The sequence below is a fragment of the Hakea prostrata genome, chromosome 3 (genome assembly GCF_041222555.1).
Source record: "Hakea prostrata isolate BN-2017 chromosome 3, UWA_Hpros_2, whole genome shotgun sequence".
NCBI classification, from domain to species: Eukaryota; Viridiplantae; Streptophyta; class Magnoliopsida; order Proteales; family Proteaceae; genus Hakea; species Hakea prostrata.
The window spans coordinates 16,991,306-17,011,999 of record NC_142602.1 but is presented as its reverse complement, the minus strand read 5'-3'; the positions used below and the strand labels follow the sequence as shown (position 1 = coordinate 17,011,999).

The following is a 20,694-nucleotide window of genomic DNA, read 5'->3' as shown; positions in this document are numbered from 1 at the left end:
ATGTAAGCAAGTCAATTTATGAAAGAAAGAAGAAAAAGAAAAATACCATTGCAGAACTCTATGCTTTGGCATGCAGCTTGAAAATAAATGTAAAAAAATCATTTTTGATAGTGAAAGAATAAATGTAAAATGGAGAATTTCCCAGTATCCAAACGGCTCCTAAGTCGTTTTAATCTATTTCATTTGGACTCTGATCGCACCCTTCCACCTCCGTTCTTCTTCACTCGTCACTCTTTCGCAGACCCATCGAGCCATGGCGAAGCCAATCCTTCCGTTTTGGTTCGGGCCAATATCCTCACTCTTAGCACCACGAGGTGAGACCCTCTGGTATTTCCTCGCCGTTATCTCCGTCTTCTCCGTCGTTGGCCAAGAACTCGGCCGCTGCTCAGCCCTTGTTGCTGCAGCTGACTTTGAAGGCTTCGGAGACGAAGCAGAAGAAGAGCCCCTTGATTCCTCCCAAAGTACTGATCTACCCTTTCAGTCTTTGGTCCCTCCTCCTCCCATCACCCAATCCGATTTCGAAACTCATCACGGCCCGCCAGAGCCGGCCACTTCAGCTCCGTCGCCGCCTTCTGATGCCTCTCCCAAACTATCAGCCTACGATTACTGGGACGAGGATGAATTCGAAGGTATTCCGATCACTGAACCACCACAAACGTCGCCGGAAACTGCGACCCAATCTTCTCCGGAGGAAGATTTGAAACCCACTAAACCGCCGGCGAAACCCAGGTCTTACAGTATCGAGATAGCTTGCATCAGTTTCTTGATCTGTTTCGTGATCAATTACTTTATTGGGAAGAAAGAGAATGAGAAGATTGCGTTGGCTTGGGCTACTGTGTTTGCCACTAAGAATACGATCTTCGATAAGAATTTTAGTTTATTGGGTACTGGTGATGGGAAGGATACGCCATTGTTGTTGAAAGAAGGGCATAATGCATTTAAGTTTTATGCTAGTGGGAGGAGGTACTGTCAGGGCTTGGTCGCCACCATGGAGCTTAAGAATCGACATGATTTAATATCTCGAGTTTATGATTTGATTGTGCGAAGTAAGGATGAGATTTCTTTTCAGGTTTTTATGAATGATGATGCCATGGATCATGTTGTTTTTGCGCTTGCGAAGAAGAAGGCTGCCAAGGTGATGCACAAGGAGTATAGGGATCTTCAGGTGTTTGCAAATTTGGTTTCACCATCGAGTAATAGGAAATGGGTTGTTGAGGATTTGGCTGTTATATCAGAGTCCAGGGAGGTAGCTGGTGATCTGATCAACGATACCGTTATCGATCAGGTGAAATTCTTTTATTCCCATTTTTGTGATAGTCTTTCCTGAGACTAGGTTGTCAGAAAAAAAGGGCACAATTGAACAAATTAATAGGAGATGAATGCTTCCGTTATTCTATGGGGTTCTGAAGTCGATACCTTAAGTAGCTTAATAGTAGTCCAGTCCCATCTCAGATGAATCTTGCAATAAGGAATAGTAGTACTCTTTCCTCTCACGATCCACTTGTCTTTGGTTTCTCTGTGTTCTAGCCTGGGTTTTTGACTGTTTAGACATTGTGAAAGTCATGGGCAGGAAGGGGAAAACAGGGTCATCACTGTTCTATTACTTGCTTGATATTTGGCAAAATGTTTGTGGACAGAAGGAAGAGTTGTTTTCCTTGGCTGTACCCTTTCATGTGATGTGTAACTGGGGACACACAGAAGGTATTGAATCTCCTTTCTCTGTGTCATTCCTTTGACAGGTTCCGACTGTTGGCCTACAAAGTTGGTTCTACAATGGAGGCATCTGGATCAACTAAAAGAACTTACAGAGATGCATACCATTCAGAGAATAAAAACCAGTAATTTTAGAGGAATTAAGGTGCTGTCTGAATCCTTGAGTATCTGCAATGATAGGATTTCTCATTTTATGGTGGATGTCCTGGATCAGGTTAAAGTGATTAGTGTCAAAGAGTTAGCTTGTTTGTTCTCAGACCATCTCCAATGAAAAAGGAGAGCCTACAAACTAACCCAAATCTATGAAGTTCTATGGGAATTTCTATCCTTGATGGAATCTAGTCTGACTGTCAAAACTAAATTCTATCTTAAATTATTTGGCATCCAGCCTCAAATGAGATGAGTTCCAATCTTTCCATCTTTGAAAGAAAGAAATAGCTCCAAAATGTTTGTGAGAAACTTAAACGACTATGAGGAAGTAGTATCAAATTATGATGGGTCCTCATGCATGTGATTTTTTTTTTTTGGGGTATGCTGGATGTTTTCACAATTTAGAAAATATAGGTGAAATAAACTCCCCAAAAAATTGATGATTACAATGTTTAAGTCTTAACAGTGCAGATGAAATTTAGATCTGCCATATGAACTTAAAATTGTTTTTCATTACCGAATTGGAATTTGTTTGTCAAGAGTATAAAGGATATATTGTCATAAGAGTAATCCCATTTATCTACAATGGCATCTTTTTCCATCATTTGCCTCAGTGTTTGAAACGACGGATTTTTAGGTCAACTGTAGCTTTGGGCATCAGGTGATATATTGTCGGATAAAGTCCCCTGGCTGACCTAGTAAGGGATGATCACATACAGTTGATAAAGCCATCTTGGTTTTGTTCTTGCTTGTTGAGTATGTATAAAACAACTCCCCGAGTAACTATTTCAATGGTAAGTGTAACATTCCAATGCTTGGGTTCCTGCATGTGAATCCACTGACTTCAATGAGTGTCTCTGTGCTAAAACATATCTTTTGTGGGTCTTGGTGAGTGCATGCGTGTGTGTGTGTGTGTGTGTTTTTTTTTTTTTGGGGGGGGGGGGGGTGTTGGGGGTGGATGTGGAGGTTTATATGCAGCGGTTTCCATATATATTTTTTTTAATCTTTCCCCGATTTTACTTTTTATGGTGAAGTTGCTGTTTTCTATATCCTCTATGCCAAACATGACAATGTAACATCTTTTTGAAGGCCTTAGGCACCAAAACTGTTGAAGTGGTTTACAGGATGACCCACCCAAACAAGTGGTGCCTAATTCAATCTGCCTGTACATACTTTCTTTGGGCTTAGTAATGGAATAGAAGTCGTAATGAAAATGCTGACCTCATTTTCTGCTCAACAAATAGCCTATCTGACTTTTGACTCTTGCCACTTCTCCCCCCCCCCCCCCCCCTCTTTCTCCTCTTATTCTTTTGATGTGGTCATAAACATTGTTTTGATGATTGAGAAGATACCAAAAACACAGACCTGCTTCTCTTTGTTCTACAGGTAATTTCTATGAGTTGGATATAGAGATAAAATTTGAAATATGTGCTTGCAAGATCGAGGCTTCATTTATCTTTCCACCCTTCATAGGTCTTCATGCCCTAGCACGGAAATCAAGTGACCTGAAAGGTTTTAAGCTTTTTTCACACCGTTAGTATTGAAGGACTCATGGGAGAGGTGCAAATTTATTAGCAGAGCCTCAGTACATTAACTGATCTCAGTAACAACATACATTATGGTTTGTGGCTCAGCAGTCTCCATAGATCAGTTTGACCTGTCACGGATCAGTGCTATCAAGTCGTGCTTTTCGTATTTGTGTAATTTGCAATTGAATCTGTTGTGTTGGTTATCTGGTTCTTTCTAGAAACTTGATGAGCTTTCTGCTCTATGTTATCATACAACAAGATGAGAATTTTTCTTTAATTCTTTTATGAATGTCTTTTTTCTGTATCCTTCACTTTCCAGTGTTAATTTTATTAACTTCTCTGCTTTGGAAAAACTGTGCATGTCCAGCGAGGATAGCACATGGATCTTCCCCCCCCCCCCCCCCACACACACACAACCGAAAAACACACACACACTCACACAAATGATATGGAGTAATTTTGGTAACATTCAGAAGTGATGGCTTTTCATTTTCATTCAAGCTTAACTGACCAGGGTTTGTGGTCTGCACGTTGAACTCAATTTGATTATCCAACTATTATGCTCAGTGTTCTAAAACATTGAGATGTTTGTTTCAAATCAAGATTGTAAAGTAAGTACTTAGACCAGGAAAACTGGGTACTTGAAATATGATAATTTGCTAGTCTGAGCTTGTGTGTAGGATTTAGCTAGTCCTTACCCGTCCTCCATGTTAGTGTCATATACTCGTCTGATTTCTCAAGTTACCATTTGGTTACACCTATAACATGACCAAACCCCACTACCTGGGGAAACTCCAATAATTTCATTTTATTGGTTTATATATGGGTGAAATAGTGGCCTAAACTTGGGAACATTTGAACCAATTCAGGTGGGGCTGGATTTTTCTGAACAGATTAACCCTGGATTCTCCGGCTCACACGCCATGTTTCAGTTGTATTGGAGTTGGCCAGATGATAAAATATATACCATTGAGAAATGCTTAACTGCCAAGATCGTGAATGGACATATGGGATGATATTTCCTATACAAGGAAAGTATACGATTGAATTCTGGGTCCAAAATTTGACTTTTGGCCAGTCCACTCTTTAACATGGCAGAATGAGGCATGACAATCCAAAGATTGCATTACTTGGATTCCAATTATGAAAAACATTTGCTTTATATATTAGAAATATTTTCTGGAGCTTGATTTTGATTTTAGTGAAACTTATTTTGGCTGATATTGTTGCATGGATGAACAGTAACTTAGATTTGTCCAAAATGTGTAAGCATCTGCTAAGCTTGTCTAATAGCAGAAAGAAAGCCACTGAGCCAAGCTTGGTAGGTGGCCTGATAACTTTAAATGCTCCCCTTTATTTTGTGTATTTTTGTTGATATTGTAACATGGTGATTTCTTGTTATTAGTTTCGGATAAATTTGTTGTCTGCATTGAATTTTTCATTTTAGGTTCGGATGAGTATCTAATAGAAAGTGTTGCCTTGACTTCATGCTGGTTTTCCAGAATAACAGCAGTTTTTAGTGGCTGGACAGTTGATTCATTTCATTATGTAACCTTGTTGAGTTGTCTGAAAACACAAGGACCCTTTATCTATGCTTGTTTCTTTTTTGACCATCATACAATATCATTTGTTACTAGAATATTAGAATATGGACCTTTATGTGCATTAATCTTCATCTGCAGGTCTTTGGTGCAAAAGCATTTGAGAATTTTGGGAAAGGGTTCATCTCAATGCATTTTTCTGATCAATTCTCGGGCACACACAGGAAAATTCTGTCATTCAAGTTTGCTCTTCCAGATGCCAACCACATGGCAGACATGACCCGATTGGTGGCTCTTGTACCATACTACATTGACTTGATTGGGCGATATAAAGTCAGTTCACAGGTTTGGATTGTTTACCCTTCTACTCTGAGTGCTTTAGTCTGATCACCATGTAGGTTCTATTTCTTATCTTTATTTCAATTCTTTGTGACTCCAGGTTCGCTCCAAAACTGAAGCAGCAAGGACTAAGGCTGCCCAAGAGGCATACAAAGAGCTTCTAAATGCTAGGCAGGAAGCTTTGCAGAAGAGGAAGGCAGAGAAGAGAAAGATGATGGAGGAGGCTGAGGCAAAGCTCAGTGCAGAAGCACTTCGCAAGAAAGAAGCGAAAGAGCGTGCACGGAAGGCAATGCCGAAAGTGAAGCGTGCTCACTAGAGCTTAATTTCGTGATTGCTCGCAACATTGCAAATCTGTTGGTTCTCTCAGTTTGCTCATCCAGGGGTTGTTGGGCTAAATATTTGATGCTAATAACAAGTTGGTCCCTTCTCATCCAACGATGAATTTTAGTCATTCTTCCCATATTTAAGTCAAAATGTAAGCATTGAAAGATTTTGGGTGATTAATAGATTGACTCAAGGAAAACCCTAAACCATGTACTTTTGTTGTAATATTAAGAGTAGTCCGATTTGAATGAAGACTCAAGTGCATTCAAATCCAAAGACTGATGAAAACTGTTTGACCACGTTCAGGATCATTTTTTTCATTTTGAATCTAGTGGATTTTATTTCAGGGGCTTTGATGATTGTCATCTTCATGTGGAAGGTTTGTTGGTTTTTCATATCAAACGAGCAGAAGAGTTCCAAGCTTCTCTTTCAGTCCCTAGCTTCCTTGACTTTGTATCAAATAGGAACCAGAACTGCTTCCCCATGTATGGGTATAGATTCATTTACAAAGTATGAACTGTTTCCACCAAAAAAAAGTGTGAACTCTGATCGGCTACTCATCTCACCAAAAGATTAACAAAGATAGCCACTTTCGTGAACAGCAATTTCATCTGATTTGAATAAAAGTTCATTTTACTTTTCACTCGCCTGCTGCAATTGATGGCCATCAATATGCACTCTTGCAACTGAAGAAAACGAAATCCCCTACTTTATTTTCGATCAGTAGAGTTCATGTTGCTAGATTCTATTATTTGATTGAACTTCCATTTGTTGTTTTACATTTGATATCAGAACAACTTTCCAAAATTTTCAAAATAATCAAATTTATATTTAAAGAATATCAAATATAAAAGATGATTTATATTTTTCATATTTTTCATTTGATATATGACTTTAGTTTTCATGTATATTCTGTTTTGTCCATTTCACATTTGATATCAAGTAGTTTTATAAAATTTTCTAAGTAATCCAAATTTGAAATTTCTATTTGAAGAATAATAAATGATCTTATGTATCCATATTTTTTTATTTTATGTTATAATTTCAGTATTCAAGTATATTTTAGTTCTTACATTTTAAATTTAGCATTAGAATGATTTTATAAAAATTTTAAAATAATTTAAATTTAAAATTGATGCATGAAATATATCAAAGACTTGCATTTGAACGAGCCAAGATCTGCATCCCGTCGGGGAAGCACTCTGTGCTCCCGACGGCTTAACCACCACAAAAATGTGTGGAGCCCATAGAGATTTTTGTAAAACACAAGAATAAAATAAAAATTAAAAAAAAAAAATCACCAATCCCTTTAGGCCCCACACATTTTTGTGGTGATTAAGCTGTTGTGGAGCATAGAGTGCTTCCCCGACGGATTGCAAATCTGGATTCCATTTGAACGTGCCTCTTTTAAGTAAATAGTTTTTTTTTTTAACCCCGAGGGGTGGCTTTATTGGCAAAAGGCCAACGCTTCCACATAGGAGGTCCGAGTTCTTATCATTTCGAGGTCCGTTCTATATTAATTATGTGATCAGAATCTAAACCTCATGCCCTCTCTGGGCCGACGGGATCAAGACAAGAGAAGCGAAGACATGATACGGGTCGGCCCCTCGGGATCGGACCAACCCAAAGTTTGGAGATCGAGACCTAGAGAAGAAAGAGGAATACAAACCGATAGTAACCTCGTCTCCAAAAGACCATGGTCGCCCACCCAGCGATCAAAAGCCCTCTATTATCTTCACCAAGAACCAACTAAAACCGAGATACGGGACCAAGATGCTACCATGGAAGTCCTGATGTAATGAGAGGAAACCAAAATGAGAAAATGTTGCATACGGAGCCAACCCCAACCCCTAATATAATTAGGTATGAACCATAAGAACCAAACCGGCGGAAAAAGTACAAATTACTAGATGAACCCCAACAAATTATATAAAAGCCCCCGAGGAAGAAAAAAAAGGGCCCCCCGGGGGCCCGGGGCGGCCCCAATAAAAAAAAATAAAAAAAAAAAGTAAATAGTTTTTCTTTAGCATAAAAGGTTTTGATAAGACTTTTGAAATAGTTATCAAGGTTTAAAGTATCCCACGATACCATATCATACTAGCAGATACATATCCATATTTAACCCAATCGATACGATACATCTCGATACGTCTCTCCATTGAATTACACTAAAATACATTAGCCAAAGCGATACAGTACTCGATACGGGACGATACGTTTCTTAAAATCAACTAACCGATTCGATACTCGATACCGATACTTTAAACCTTGATAGTTATACATTTTTTTAGGGCCTGTTTGGTTATATGAGTCTGGAGATTTCAAATATCTAGAAATTTCAAATCTATAGATTTCAAATGTGTGGAGTTATAATTTATAAAATTAGATGTTTGGTTGTGGAATGAAATCTGTGGATTCATCCTAAAAAACTATTTGATCGACTTGATTTTTGTGAATGTGTAAATGTATAACTTTTTTGAAATCTATGGATTTCAACCCTTACCCATAAATCTACAGATTCACGTTTTTAGTGTAAAAATGTGAATCTCTAGATTTCATGAATCTAGAGATTTTTACAACCAAACGAGTATAATTCTCATATTCATTAATCTAGAGATTTGAAATCTCTAGATTCATGTAACCAAATAGGCCCTAAGTAAATAGGTTCTCTTTAAGATAGATGATATTCCATTTACTAAACTTGATTTGTTGGTTTATCATTGGAAAATAGAGAATCAGCGAGAATGCTCATCCCTTTGAAAACCACTAGCTAGTAATCCAAGTGAATCCTTGATTGAGAAACTTCCAAATCCAATCAGATTAATTACTAGTGATTTTTAGGTTGGAGAATACATCTCCAAGTCTTAATTCGGACAAGTTTCTGATAAGCTTAGGAATGGAAATGTCTCAAATGGCAGTAAAAAAGAATGAAATAAATACAACAATAATTACATTTTTTTTTTTTTTGGTAGAACAATAATTACATTTAATTCGCCTCTAAGATAAGCAAGTAATTAATTAATTTACCAAAAAAAAAAAACAAAAGGATAAGCAATTAATTCACCTTTTGTGGTAGGTAAACTTTGGCAATGGATTCTTTAGGTCTATATATATAGCACAGAAAATTGCTTGCATGGTCAAAGTGAGAAGAGCTAGCTAGGGAGCAATGGAATACCCTGATTGTGTGTATTGCGATTGTGAGAAGCAGGGCTGTGCTGAACATTTTCCACCAGGTAACCTATCTACCTACCTCCCTTGCTCACTCACAATTCTAATTCTAGTACTTCTGGGTTCAAAGCAAATTTTGATTTTTGGTTTCTGGGTTTCATTTTTTGCAGGGACCAAAGTTGAATGGCCAGAGCTAGTGGGTGTGAAAGGGAGAATAGCTGCAGAGGTGGTCAGGAAAGAAAACAACATGGTGTGGCCTTGGATTGTGCCAAAACCTGGATATTTTCCTCAGGTGTTTTGCTGCAATCGCGTTTTATTAATCGTTGATTCTCACCATGTGGATCCTGAAGCTAAGGTTTTGTTCATTCCCAAAGTTTGGTAAGGGAAACTGGGAAAGACACTGTCCCTATCCTTCCCCTTGCTCCCATAATCTTTCTTATGCATGTAAGTCAGATGTCGATGAAATAATGATATTATGAAATAAAGATGTTGATGAAATAAAACAGTTTTTTTTTTTTTTCTTTTCTTTTCTTCTGCTTCAAATTTTACTATTTAGACCTATAAGTTTAAAGACCCATTTTGATGGAGTCAGGCCAGATCATTATTTGGATGGAATCCGACATCGTTACCATGCAGATAGGTCACATTTCTACGCATCTAATCAATTTTCTATATATTGAGGATCAGGGTATTACATAATATATCATTAAACCGATCAAACCCACGACCTCTTCACTAAAAAGTGTACGTTAGTCTTACCAACGGACCAACTCTACAATGGTATGTTGTAAGAGGTTCCCAAAGCCATGCATTCTTATGTTGATTCCCAAAGTTGGATAAGGGTTCTTATGTATGCAAGTGGGTTGTTGATGAAACAATGAAATAATGAAATAAACAGTTCTTTTCAAATTTTACTATTTAGACCTATAAGTTTAGAGACCCATTTCGATGGAGTCTAGATCATTCAAGATGGATTTAGATGGAATCCGACATCTTTACTGTTTCGATAGATTACACTTCAACCCTTGTGTTTCTTGGCATTCATTTTAACAAAAATATTGTCTCTACACATTGATTGAAATACTTGTAGAAGTTCAATTTATTTTTCACTTCTTCTCTCCAACAGAAGATAATGAAATGACCTACTTTGTTTTATTTTATCATAGTCGAATCTTGCAGTTCAATCGCACTATTTGGTTGTTCTTCAATTTGTTGTTTAATGACTTACTTTTTTATTATTATTATTGTTGAGTTCATGCATCTCAATCCTATTATTTGGTTGTTCTTCGATTTGCTATTTTAGTTTTCATGTATTTTCTGGTTTTTGCATTTTACATTTGGTACTAAAGTGATTTTATAAAAATTTCAAAGTGATTCAAACTTAAATTTACTTTTTAAGAATACTAAATGTACCCTTGCATGGTTATGATGTGATCATAAAATACAATTCTTGTTTCATTAATAAGTTTGATATCGTCCATGTTGATGAATTTGAAAGTACTTTTTTCCATGATCATTCGATGATACCAAATGGTATATATCGACAAGAAAATCTTTATTCACCTTAGGTGAGACACTTCATACGTTTTAGATAATTAAATGTCTTATAGCCATATTAGTCAAACCAAGATTAATCTCACTCTTCTAGCGCTGATCTGAAAATCCATTTGCAAATATGTCAGCTCTAAGTTTTCTATTGTTGTCAAGAACATGTTCATAGTTATTACCTAGGGATTAGATCACTCCCTTTTCCCTCTTGTATTCTTTTCTCTGTTTTGAATTGTTTATAAATTTTTTTTAAAAAAATACTAGTGTATCTGATTTTGGATGACAAGTGGTTAGTTCAATACTTAAATTAGTTATGAATTCTCACGTTTAACAATTTTTTTAATAGTAATAAAATCGACTGGTCTTGTGGAGAGTGTGCCACTTGTGAGAAAAAACTGTAAAACAATTAGTAATCATGTAATTATTTATCTTTTGGTTTAAAATCTTCAAGTGGCCATTCTAACCATAGACCAAAAAAATTGTGGTTGACCATATTTATAATTTGAATAAAAAATATAAATATGTTAGGTTTTTTTATAAAATTTCTTTTATTTAATTGTGTTGTAATGAGACACCATGAATAAATGAGGTCTTTTATGACCTTGGTTATGAGGCTCTTCATGACATTGGTTATAGGTCTTAAAGGTCTTGATCATGGTAGTGTGGTGGGCTTACTTGAAGCTCTTGACCATCAATTCTCATTTCAACTTAATGACCATTCATATATGGCCATTACCATGAGTGAGGTTAAGGTTATTGAATGGATTAAATCCGATTCATTGCCTTAAGAATCATAAGGGGTGTAAGGTATGGTTTGGGCCTATATAAACCCAATTCTTCCTTGCATGTGGTGTGCAATAGAGACACTCCTCATATTCACATTATTTGTTTTACAAAGTTCATTGTTTTCTTTGAGTTGTCTAAGTGTTGTGCTCTAGCTTTTGGCTCCTTGAAGGGACTAGAAGAACTACCTCATCTTCTAGTTGGAGGTTGTTTTAATTTGGAGGTGGTGGTGCGAAGAACCCTTGATAGTAGGGTGCATCAATTACCTTAAAGATAGCACTCAAGGTGTGACTCAATCTCATTGATTAGTGGTTCGTTCAGTTGCAACTTCAAGCTCTCCGGATTGGCTAAAGATCTTCATCTCTCAATTGTATTGCAATTTCATTTTTTGTGTGTTTGAAGAATTTGTAATACAATTACAATTCATGAACTATCGAGTATACTCTATGAAAAAGTAAGCTCTTCTAAGTTGCAACGAAACAACTTCACATTTATGCTCAAATCTATATTCTTTGTGATGTAACAATATCTATCTCATCAAGATTCATACTACTATAGAAATATTGATGTAAGTAAAAGTTTTCCTTCATTATTTTGGTTGAAAACTCACTTCCTTGTAGTACTACCATTGAGTAATGAGCAGAAAACGTATTTTCAAATTCATCAACGTGAGTGGCATTCAACATATTGATGAAACAATATTTTTTGTCATAAGAGAAAATTATAAGTGGAGTTGATTTTGGATGACAACTGTTTAATTCAGTACTTTTATTGAAGAAAACCCAAATTTCCTAGCAATTCACTTATTAAATCATGTAACTTCTTATCTCTGCATTCTTATCCTTTGTCATTAACACCAAAAACAAAAAATAAGTCAAACAGATCCATTATTACGATTGATATTTAAGAACACAAGAAGCTCCATTCCATTGTGAGTTTTCCAGTTATGTCTTCGTCAATGGAGTTCACAAGAAGCTCTTACAGGAGCCATGGTGGGCTTCTTGTGCTACTGGCTCTTCTCTCTTCACTATGCCTATCTCGTTTACCCAGTACAGCAGCTTCACAAGTAAGAATTTCTCATTCTCTATGTATTTCACATATGCATGATGATGGCTAGCCTGGCCTGGCCTGGGCTGTTAATGATTCATTTTTTGTTCACAGTGGCTAAACCACGGCAGAGATATATTCAACAGCAGACATGCTTCGGACGAGTTTCTGATAAACCCAGAAAGTGTTAAGAAGATGGAGTTCAAATGGCCATTCTTTGCAAAAAGTATAACAGCAACGCCTTCCATCTTTGATGGGACACTCTATTTCCCAAGCTGGAATGGAAGTTTGTATGCGATCAAGGAGTGTGATGGATCTGTGGTTTGGGAGAGAAATGTGAGTGAGCTCACAGGGATTAATGCAACAGGTTTTGTTGGTGGAGTTCCGGCGAACGTGTTGTTGGCAAGAGCTACACCAACAGTCGCCGGAGAACTTCTGATCGTCGGACTTTATGGGCCTGGTGTTGTTTTTGCGGTGGAAAGAGCTACCGGCGATTTGGTCTGGTCAACTACACTTGATAGTCATCCTCGAGCTGTTGTTACCATGTCTGGTACTGCATTCAATGGGTTAGTAAGATTAATTTGTCTTATTTACCTATTTATTAACATTATTATTTTTTTTATTCTTTTGTGTGTGGAGTGATAGATGTGACTTGGGTCTTGGATGTATTTGTAATTGGAATGGATTTTCAATCAATTATTAGGACTATAATTGTAATTTTATAGGTCATAGGGATTAGGATTTGGGGTTTTCTTAAAAATAATCGGTATGAAATAACCCAAGAAAATAACGTAGGCAAACGACAATACTTTGTAAGGTGTGAAAATGATGAACTTCTCATGGAATCTCTCTAGTGGACATAAACAGTTTTGTCGAACCATGATCAATTCTTTGAGTGCATTTTGCTTGTGTTCTTCAACACTTACATGTATAAAAGTGAATACCATGTAGCTAGCTAAAAAGAACTAGTAACCTTTGTCATATATCGAAAGTGGAAGATAACCCGAACTTGAAGGGAAGGTTACTCAAGTCGTAAGATGAATCTTCCCTTAAAAAAAATCAAAATGGGTGGTCAATCTCGATCACCAAAAGTGATCCTTACAAATGGTAGCTCAGTGCGCTGAAGCAACTCCGCATACATAGAAGGTTCTCGAGGATTTGAGTCAGATTCAAACTTACCCAGTAGATGTGGTGCAACATTAATTTTCTTTCTTTTTTTCCCTTCTTATTGTGACATTGCCCAGCTAATAATCAATGTCTTTCTACAGAGCCTTTTATATTGGAACCTCCCTTGGGGCGCAGAGGAGAAAAGAAAAAAAATAAACAAAAAAAAAGGGGGCAACGACCACCAAAGGACACACCAAGGGCTCAGGGAGAACCACCCCAGAGATGTGGGCAAGTGTCCCCCCTTCAGACTTTGCCAAGCTAATGATCAATGTCTTTCTACAGAGCCTTCATATTGGAACATCTTCACTAGAAGAAAGGCGTGAATGTCAGCCAGTGCTGCACCTTTCGAGGTAGCTTATCAAAATTAGACATTCAAACAGGCACAATATTGTGGAAAACCTACGTTCTTCCAGACAACGGTGGTGAACTGGGTGGCTATGCAGGAGCTGCTCTATGGGGAAGCAGTCCCTCCATTGATGTATTCAGAAACCATGTTTATGTCACAACTGGAAATCTCTACTCTGCTCCACAATATGTAAAGGGTTGCCAAGCTAAGGAGAATAACCAAACAACCCCAACTCAGCCAGACAAGTGCATTGAACCAGGCAACCATGAAAATTCCTTCTTGGCCTTTGATATGGATACAGGAAACATCACCTGGTATAAGCAACTGGGAGGGTATGACATTTGGTTCACTGCTTGCAACAATCTCTCCACACCAAACTGCCCTCCTGGTCCAAACCCAGATGCTGATTTTGGTGAAGCACCCATGATGCTCACTGTTGTTGTTAATGGAACTAAACGTGATGATTCTAGTTGCTGTGCAGAAAAGTGGCTATGCTTGGGCTTTGGACCGTGATAATGGAAAAATAGGAATAAAAGAGGAGATTCATGAGAGAATAAATAGAAATTAAAATAAGAGAGAATATATAAGGAGAAATTCAGGGATCGTGAGTTAGTTTTTAATTAGAATTTAACCTTTTATTCCTTAAAACTAGGGATTTAATAATAATCATTAGATAGAGATTATAAATGACATTTGTACCCATCATTTTTATCTTAAATTGTTATTTTTAATTTTTGGAGGGAGGCCAAATAGTGGTATTTCACATTTAAAGATAGAGAAATAAGGAAAAAAACAATGATAGTTACAATGGTGCTCGAAAAAAATCCCCTAGGGCCATCTAAAGGGCCCCTCCGGTCCCAAGGTGGGTGGGTAGCCATGGATGGTTCCACAGGCAAGGTGCTATGGTCGACTGCAAACCCTAGCAATGCTGCCTGTTATGGACCTGTAACTGTGGCTAATGGTGTTTTGTTTGCTGGATCTACAAATTCACAAGGAACTGTATATGCAATGAGTACTGCCAAAGGGAAAATATTATGGTCGTATAACACTAATGTCTCTGTATATTCTGGAGTTTCAGTGAGCAATGGATGCATCTATGTTGGAAATGGATACAGATTGCGTGGAGCTAACACATCACTTCATGCCTTCTGTGTTTCTGATTTATGAATATTCAAATATGTGAACTATATCAGGAGATTATTTTCTTGGTTTGAAGCTTGTTCTATAACTATGCTTTAATTGCTCATAGCATCTAAGAAATTCAAATGTATTCCACTCAAATCTAATGAAAACTACGAAAAAAAATATATGAATAAGTTGTTAATCCTGTGACTGTTATCATTTAGTGTATGTTTATTTTTTTTATTAGAATAAGTGAATATACCGATTTAGCCCGATGGATGGGATCGAGTCCAGATCCTCTCCACCTAGCCTATCCATACATCGATTCATTCACATGAGTGTGAGTGTGGGACCCACACTGCCGTACTCTGATTCTCATGTGAGCATCAGTGTATGGTTGTATGTCAGCTGGGTGGAGAGGATCCAAATTCAATGAATGGTCATTTCAAACCAGTAAATTTCTTTTTGGATAAATCAATTGTAATTATTGAATGCCATTTCCAGCCACTATCATAAATGAAATTGAATGCTATTTCCAGCCCCTACCATAAATGAAATTGAATGCTATTTCCAAAAGAACAATGACATCGAGTTTGAATTGCCTATCTGCGAGTGCAGAGGATTGTGCTACTCTTCCACATTTTCACCATACATTTGAGAGGGGACTTACCACTGAGCATTGATGAAGTAGATCAAAGGTAGACCCCTACCTGATTATGTGGTTGAGAAGTGTGAAGATAGTGCAATCCTCTACCCGCGATCCCAACTAAATAAAATCTACTCTAAATTAATCTTTATTTAATAGAGATCTTTAAATTTCTTGCCCATGAAGAAACTCTTGGTGGCTAGGTAGCTTGTGCCCTCAAGCAATGGCCGATCCTTACCCACCCTGTGACTCCTGCGTTTGTTTTGAACCTTCTTGTGCTGATCATTTTCCACCAGGTATGTGGTGTGGTCTTCCTCTCTATTTTCAAATGTTATTTTTCATAACTTGCACCCATGATCAAGCATTTAGCAAGTGAATGTTTGACAATTCATGTCAATAACAACCATTCAAATTCTCAAAGCTGATTAACTTACAAATTCCATTACATACCTTGGATTCTTTGTTTTGCAGTAACCATAGTTGAATGGCCGAAGCTCATAGGTGTGAAAGGAAAAGAAGCTGTGGAGGTAATCAAGAAAGAGAACCCATATGTGACACCTTGGCTTGTGGGTAGAGGGGATATTGTTCCTTACGTTTGCTGCAACCGTGTGATTGTGATTGTTGATTCTGATCACCCTGATCCTGAAGCCCTTGTAATTAATGTACCTCCCTAGGGTTGGATAAGAAGAACTGAAATGCAGAGAATATTCAAATAAATGAAATAAAGATTTCTCTTCAGATTTAACAATTCTGGCATGGTTCTGTGTTGCATTTGAGTATCAGTTATAAGGGATATAAGTTAGATGTTCAGTTGGGATTTCAGCCCAAAACTTTGAAGTTTCCATTGTGCAGAGTTTGCAACTTGGGGGACTCTAAAATATGGACTAGTAGTCATTTGACTTTTTTTTTTTTTTGGGTTTAAAATCTTCAAAAGTGACGACTATAAGTCAAATTAATTTAATTTGTCCTTGTCCTTGTTATTCCTAAGAATAAAAACAATAAAAATAATTTTAAAATTATCATATATGAATACCAGTAGGTTTTTCGCATGGTGGTTGAGCATTTAGGGTGAAGAACAACCATGATAATGTTGATGATGATAATAATAATGACATTTTTTTTCTAGAAAATTTTTATTATAAGTATTCTCTTGCAATTCATGGTTAACTTTTGGATAGCTTACCATCGAAGAACTATCTATTCGAGTACAGTCGTACACACCATAAGAAAGTAAGCTCTTTTAGAAATTCTTAATGAACCAATGGGGGTTGGTCCAAGTGGCAAGTAACTTGGTCTACTTAAGCAAGGTTCCGATATCGAAACCTTGTGGATGCAAAAAATTCCCACTGGGAGACTCACCCACCACAGCCAGGTGTACGACCGGGGTCAAACACCGGATTAGTCAGGGCAAAGCCTTGGAACCGGGGTTGGCAACCAAAAAAAAAAAAAAGAAATTCTTAATGAAAATTTTAAGAAATTATAGAAACTTTCAGAGAAAAATTCTCAATGCTACTGGACCAAAAACTATTTGTAGAGCTAAACATCAGGGTCCGTTGAAAATTATCCAAATGAAAAAAATAAATAAATAAATTATTTCAGGATATTGGGGGTGGGGTTATTAAGAGTCTGACTTCATTAATTACTTGAAACATATTTTATCATTCAAATTTCCACAATACCCCATATAAAATATGATTTCATATACTTCAAAATTTCCTTCTTGGCCTTTGATATGGACACAGGAAACGTCACCTGGTATAGGCAACTAGGAGGGTATGACATATGGTTCTATGCTGATTTTGGTGAAGCACCCATGATTCTCACTGTTGTTGTTAATGGAACTAAACGTGATATCCTAGTTCCTGTGCAGAAAAGTGGCTATGCTTGGGACTTGGATCGTGATAATGGTGACATAATCTGGGCTACTTTAAGTAAAATAAAAAAAAAAATCTTACTTTGATTATATGAAAATCTAGAAACAATCTCTCTGCTGGAAGAGTAACTTTTTTTGTGCAGTTTGCTGGACCAGGTAGCTTTATTGGATGAGGGATATGGGGAGCTGCAACAGATGGTTTGAGGGTGTACACAAACATAAAAAATGGTGCTCAAAAGAATTTCACCCTAACACCATCTAAAGAGAACACAACAGCAGGTGGATGGGTAGCCATGGATGGTTAATTTCCACAGGCAATGTGCTATGGTTGATAGCAAACCCAAGCAATGCTACTAGTTATGGACCTGTAACTGTAGCTAATGGTGTTCTGTTTGCTGGGTCTACAAATTCACAAGGAACTGTGATTGCAATGAGTACTGCCAAAGGGAAAATTTTATGGTCATATGAGTATATGAGACTAGTGTCTATGTGAATGCTGGAGTTTCAGTAAGCAATGGATGCATATATGTTGGAAACGGCTACAGATTGGTGGAGCTAAAACATCACTTCATGCCTTCTGTGTGTCTCATTTATGAATATAAATCAAATATATAAACTATACTGGGAGATTATTTTCATGGTTTGAGCTTTGCTCTGTAATTGTGGCTTTCAATTCGGTTGCTCATACCGTCTAAGAAATTCAACTGTTGCAACGTGCATTCCACTGAAAACTATAAAAAGAACATGAAGAAGTTGTTAATCCTATGACTCTTATCATTCCATTTTTTTTTTTCCCTTCTTTTTATTGGATTAAGTGAATAGAGTGATTAATGATTCGATGGTCAAGAATTAATTGTTCTTCTTGGAGTCCAAGGATCAAGAATTGGTACCTTCGAGACCTTGAGATATATAATTGTGATGGACCATATTAATGATTTGAATTTAGCATATAAATAAATAATCCACAAATGATATTTGATCATACAAAAATTATTCCATCAGAGTTTGTGTGACACAAGTATCCATCTTTTATTATTCAAAAAACCCAGATTAGTACTCCCTGCATTAATGCTTATCTTCTATTATTTAACACCAAAATAAAGTCAAACAACTCCATGTTATAACAGGGAGATTAGCAGCCCCTTCCCATTGTGGGCTGCTAGATATGCCTTCATCAATGGCGATTGCAAGAAGCTCCTTCAGAAACCACGGTGGGCTTCTTGTGTTGTTGGTTCTTCTCTCTTCACTGTGCCTATCTCGTTTGCCAAATGCAGCTGCTTCTGAAGTAAGTGTTTTATAGTTCTGGCTTTATTCTTTTTGTCACATTTTGCATGGTCACTAACTAATTAGCCATCTTTTGTTACAGTGGCTAAACCATGGCAGAGACATATATAACAGCAGATATGCTTCTGAAGAGTTTCTGATAAGCCCAGAAAGTGTCAAGAAATTGGAACTGAAATGGAAATTCTTGGCAAATAGTAGTATAACTGCTACACCTTCCATCTCTAATGGGATACTTTATTTCCCAACTTGGGATGGGAATATTTATGCTATTAAGGAGTATGATGGATCTCTGGTGTGGGAGAGAAATTTAAGTGCACTAACTGGGCTTAATGGATCAGCTGAATTTACTGGGTTGAATGTGCCATTATCTAGATCCACCCCGACGGTCGCCGGAGAACTTCTGATCATCGGAATTTATGGACCTTGTGTTGTCATTGCAGTTGAACGATCGACCGGTGATTTAGTCTGGTTAACTGAGCTTGATAGCCACCCTGGAGCTCTTATTACCATGTCTGGGACTGCATATAATGGGTTAGTCATCATCAATATCATCATTGTTATTATTAGTATTAGTATCTGGAGCCATTTATTCATGTATTTTGACAGCTTTCTACAGAGCTTTCTATGTCGGAACATCTTCATTAGAAGAAATCTTAGATACCAGCCAATGCTGCACTTTCCGGGGTAGTTTTTCGAAATTAGATATCCAAACAGGCAAAATTCTATGGCAAACCTACACTCTTCCAGACAATGGTGGTCAATTAGGAGCCTATGCAGGAGCTGCGATATGGGGAAGTAGTCCCTCCATTGATGTAATCAGAAACCATGTTTATGTTGCGACTGGAAATCTTTACTCTGCTCCACAATATGTGAAGGATTGCCAAGCAAAGGAGAATAACCAAACAACCCCAACTCAGCCAGACAAGTGCATTGAACCAGAGAACCATGAGAATTCCTTCTTGGCCTTTGATATGGATACAGGAAACATCACCTGGTATAAGCAACTAGGGGGTTATGACCTATGGTATATTGCTTGCAACAATCTTTCAACACCCAACTGCCCTCCTGGTCCAAACCCAGATGCTGATTTTGGTGAAGCACCCATGATGCTCACCATATTTGTCAATGGAACCAAACGTGATGTTCTAGCTGCTGTGCAGAAAAGTGGTTATGCTTGGGCTTTGGATCGTGATACTGGTGATATCATCTGGGTTACAGTAAGTTTGTTTCTATTTATTTCTCTGTTATGTTTATATGAAGTCTGAAAATACTGTCTCATAATGCCCAAGTGAAATCTGGGCTCTTACAAGCATGGTTAGTGCAGTTTGCAGGACCTGGTAGCTATCTTGGTGGAGGAATATGGGGAGCTGCAACAGATGGTTTGAGGGTATACACAAATATCAACAATGGACTTCATGAGAGTTTCACCCTTACACCATCTAAGAAAAACACAACAGCAGGTTTGTGGGTGGCAATGGATGCTTCAACAGGCAAGGTCCTGTGGTCAACTGCAAACCCAAGCAATGTTACTTCACAAGGACCTGTTAGTGTGGCTAATGGTGTTTTGTTTGCTGGTTCTACAAATTCACAAGGGACTATATATGCAATGAGTGCTGCAAAAGGGACAATATTGTGGTCTTACAACACTGGTGTCTCTGTAAATGGTGGCATGTCGGTTAGCAATGGATGCATCTACGTTGGAAATGGCTACAGAGCGTCCTTAACAGGGAACGGCTCACTCTATGCTTTCTGTGTTCTTGATGTTTGAGTTCAAGTGGAATAATCTGTTAGATTGCCTTTGATTTGTTAGCATTCAGGCCTATGCAGTTTATTATTTTCAGTTGTATCAAGCTTTGATTGTTACAGATCTGTAAACACCAATAGCTGAACCTACCATAAACAGATTTAAATTAAATCAACTCCTCTAAACTAAAACAAGCCATTCTTTTAAAAGTGACAGGCTCTCTCATAGCTTCTGAAATTTTTACTATTGCGAAAGTCGGATTTTTTGGTTGATAAGACCTACACCTTTTAGTAAAGAGATTGTAGGTTCAACCCTTACTGATAATATTCTCATTCTGTATATACAAAGAGTACCGTTGTACAAAAAGATA

The 20,694-nt window shown here is 37.4% G+C and overlaps 2 protein-coding genes and 1 pseudogene across 3 annotated transcripts; all 3 read left to right on the top strand.

The window, feature by feature from the left end:
• Positions 1 to 181: 181 nt before the first annotated feature.
• On the top strand, positions 182 to 6,066 carry LOC149021261 (uncharacterized protein At5g49945-like). The gene is made up of 3 exons (XM_089149517.1): positions 182 to 1,285; positions 5,075 to 5,278; positions 5,373 to 6,066. The coding sequence occupies exons 1-3, from the start codon at positions 254 to 256 to the stop codon at positions 5,586 to 5,588; spliced, it is 1,452 nt and encodes a 483-aa protein (XP_089005643.1). The 5' UTR covers positions 182 to 253; the 3' UTR covers positions 5,589 to 6,066.
• A 5,932-nt stretch (positions 6,067 to 11,998) lies between these two features.
• On the top strand, positions 11,999 to 17,911 carry LOC149021260 (uncharacterized; annotated as a pseudogene). The gene is made up of 6 exons (XR_016172054.1): positions 11,999 to 12,161; positions 12,257 to 12,708; positions 13,411 to 13,438; positions 13,620 to 14,124; positions 17,283 to 17,354; positions 17,423 to 17,911. The product of XR_016172054.1 is annotated as an uncharacterized LOC149021260 (transcript).
• Positions 17,912 to 18,460: 549 nt separating this feature from the next.
• On the top strand, positions 18,461 to 20,557 carry LOC149021259 (uncharacterized). Its single transcript, XM_089147076.1, has 4 exons — positions 18,461 to 18,581; positions 18,663 to 19,111; positions 19,197 to 19,797; positions 19,905 to 20,557. Exons 1-4 carry the CDS (start codon positions 18,462 to 18,464, stop codon positions 20,346 to 20,348), a joined length of 1,614 nt encoding a protein of 537 aa, XP_089003202.1. The 5' UTR covers position 18,461; the 3' UTR covers positions 20,349 to 20,557.
• The last annotated feature ends 137 nt before the right edge of the window (positions 20,558 to 20,694 follow it).

Excerpts from the sequence above, each read along its gene's own strand:
- LOC149021259 (XM_089147076.1), top strand. The coding sequence starts at position 18,462 with ATGCCTTCATCAATGGCGATTGCAAGAAGCTCCTTCAGAAACCACGGT. Across the intron at positions 18,582-18,662 it reads CAAATGCAGCTGCTTCTGAA|TGGCTAAACCATGGCAGAGA; the intron begins GTAAGTGTTTTA and ends CTTTTGTTACAG. Across the intron at positions 19,112-19,196 it reads TCTGGGACTGCATATAATGG|AGCTTTCTATGTCGGAACAT; the intron begins GTTAGTCATCAT and ends AGCTTTCTACAG.
- LOC149021261 (XM_089149517.1), top strand. The coding sequence starts at position 254 with ATGGCGAAGCCAATCCTTCCGTTTTGGTTCGGGCCAATATCCTCACTC. Across the intron at positions 1,286-5,074 it reads ACGATACCGTTATCGATCAG|GTCTTTGGTGCAAAAGCATT; the intron begins GTGAAATTCTTT and ends CTTCATCTGCAG. Across the intron at positions 5,279-5,372 it reads GATATAAAGTCAGTTCACAG|GTTCGCTCCAAAACTGAAGC; the intron begins GTTTGGATTGTT and ends TTGTGACTCCAG.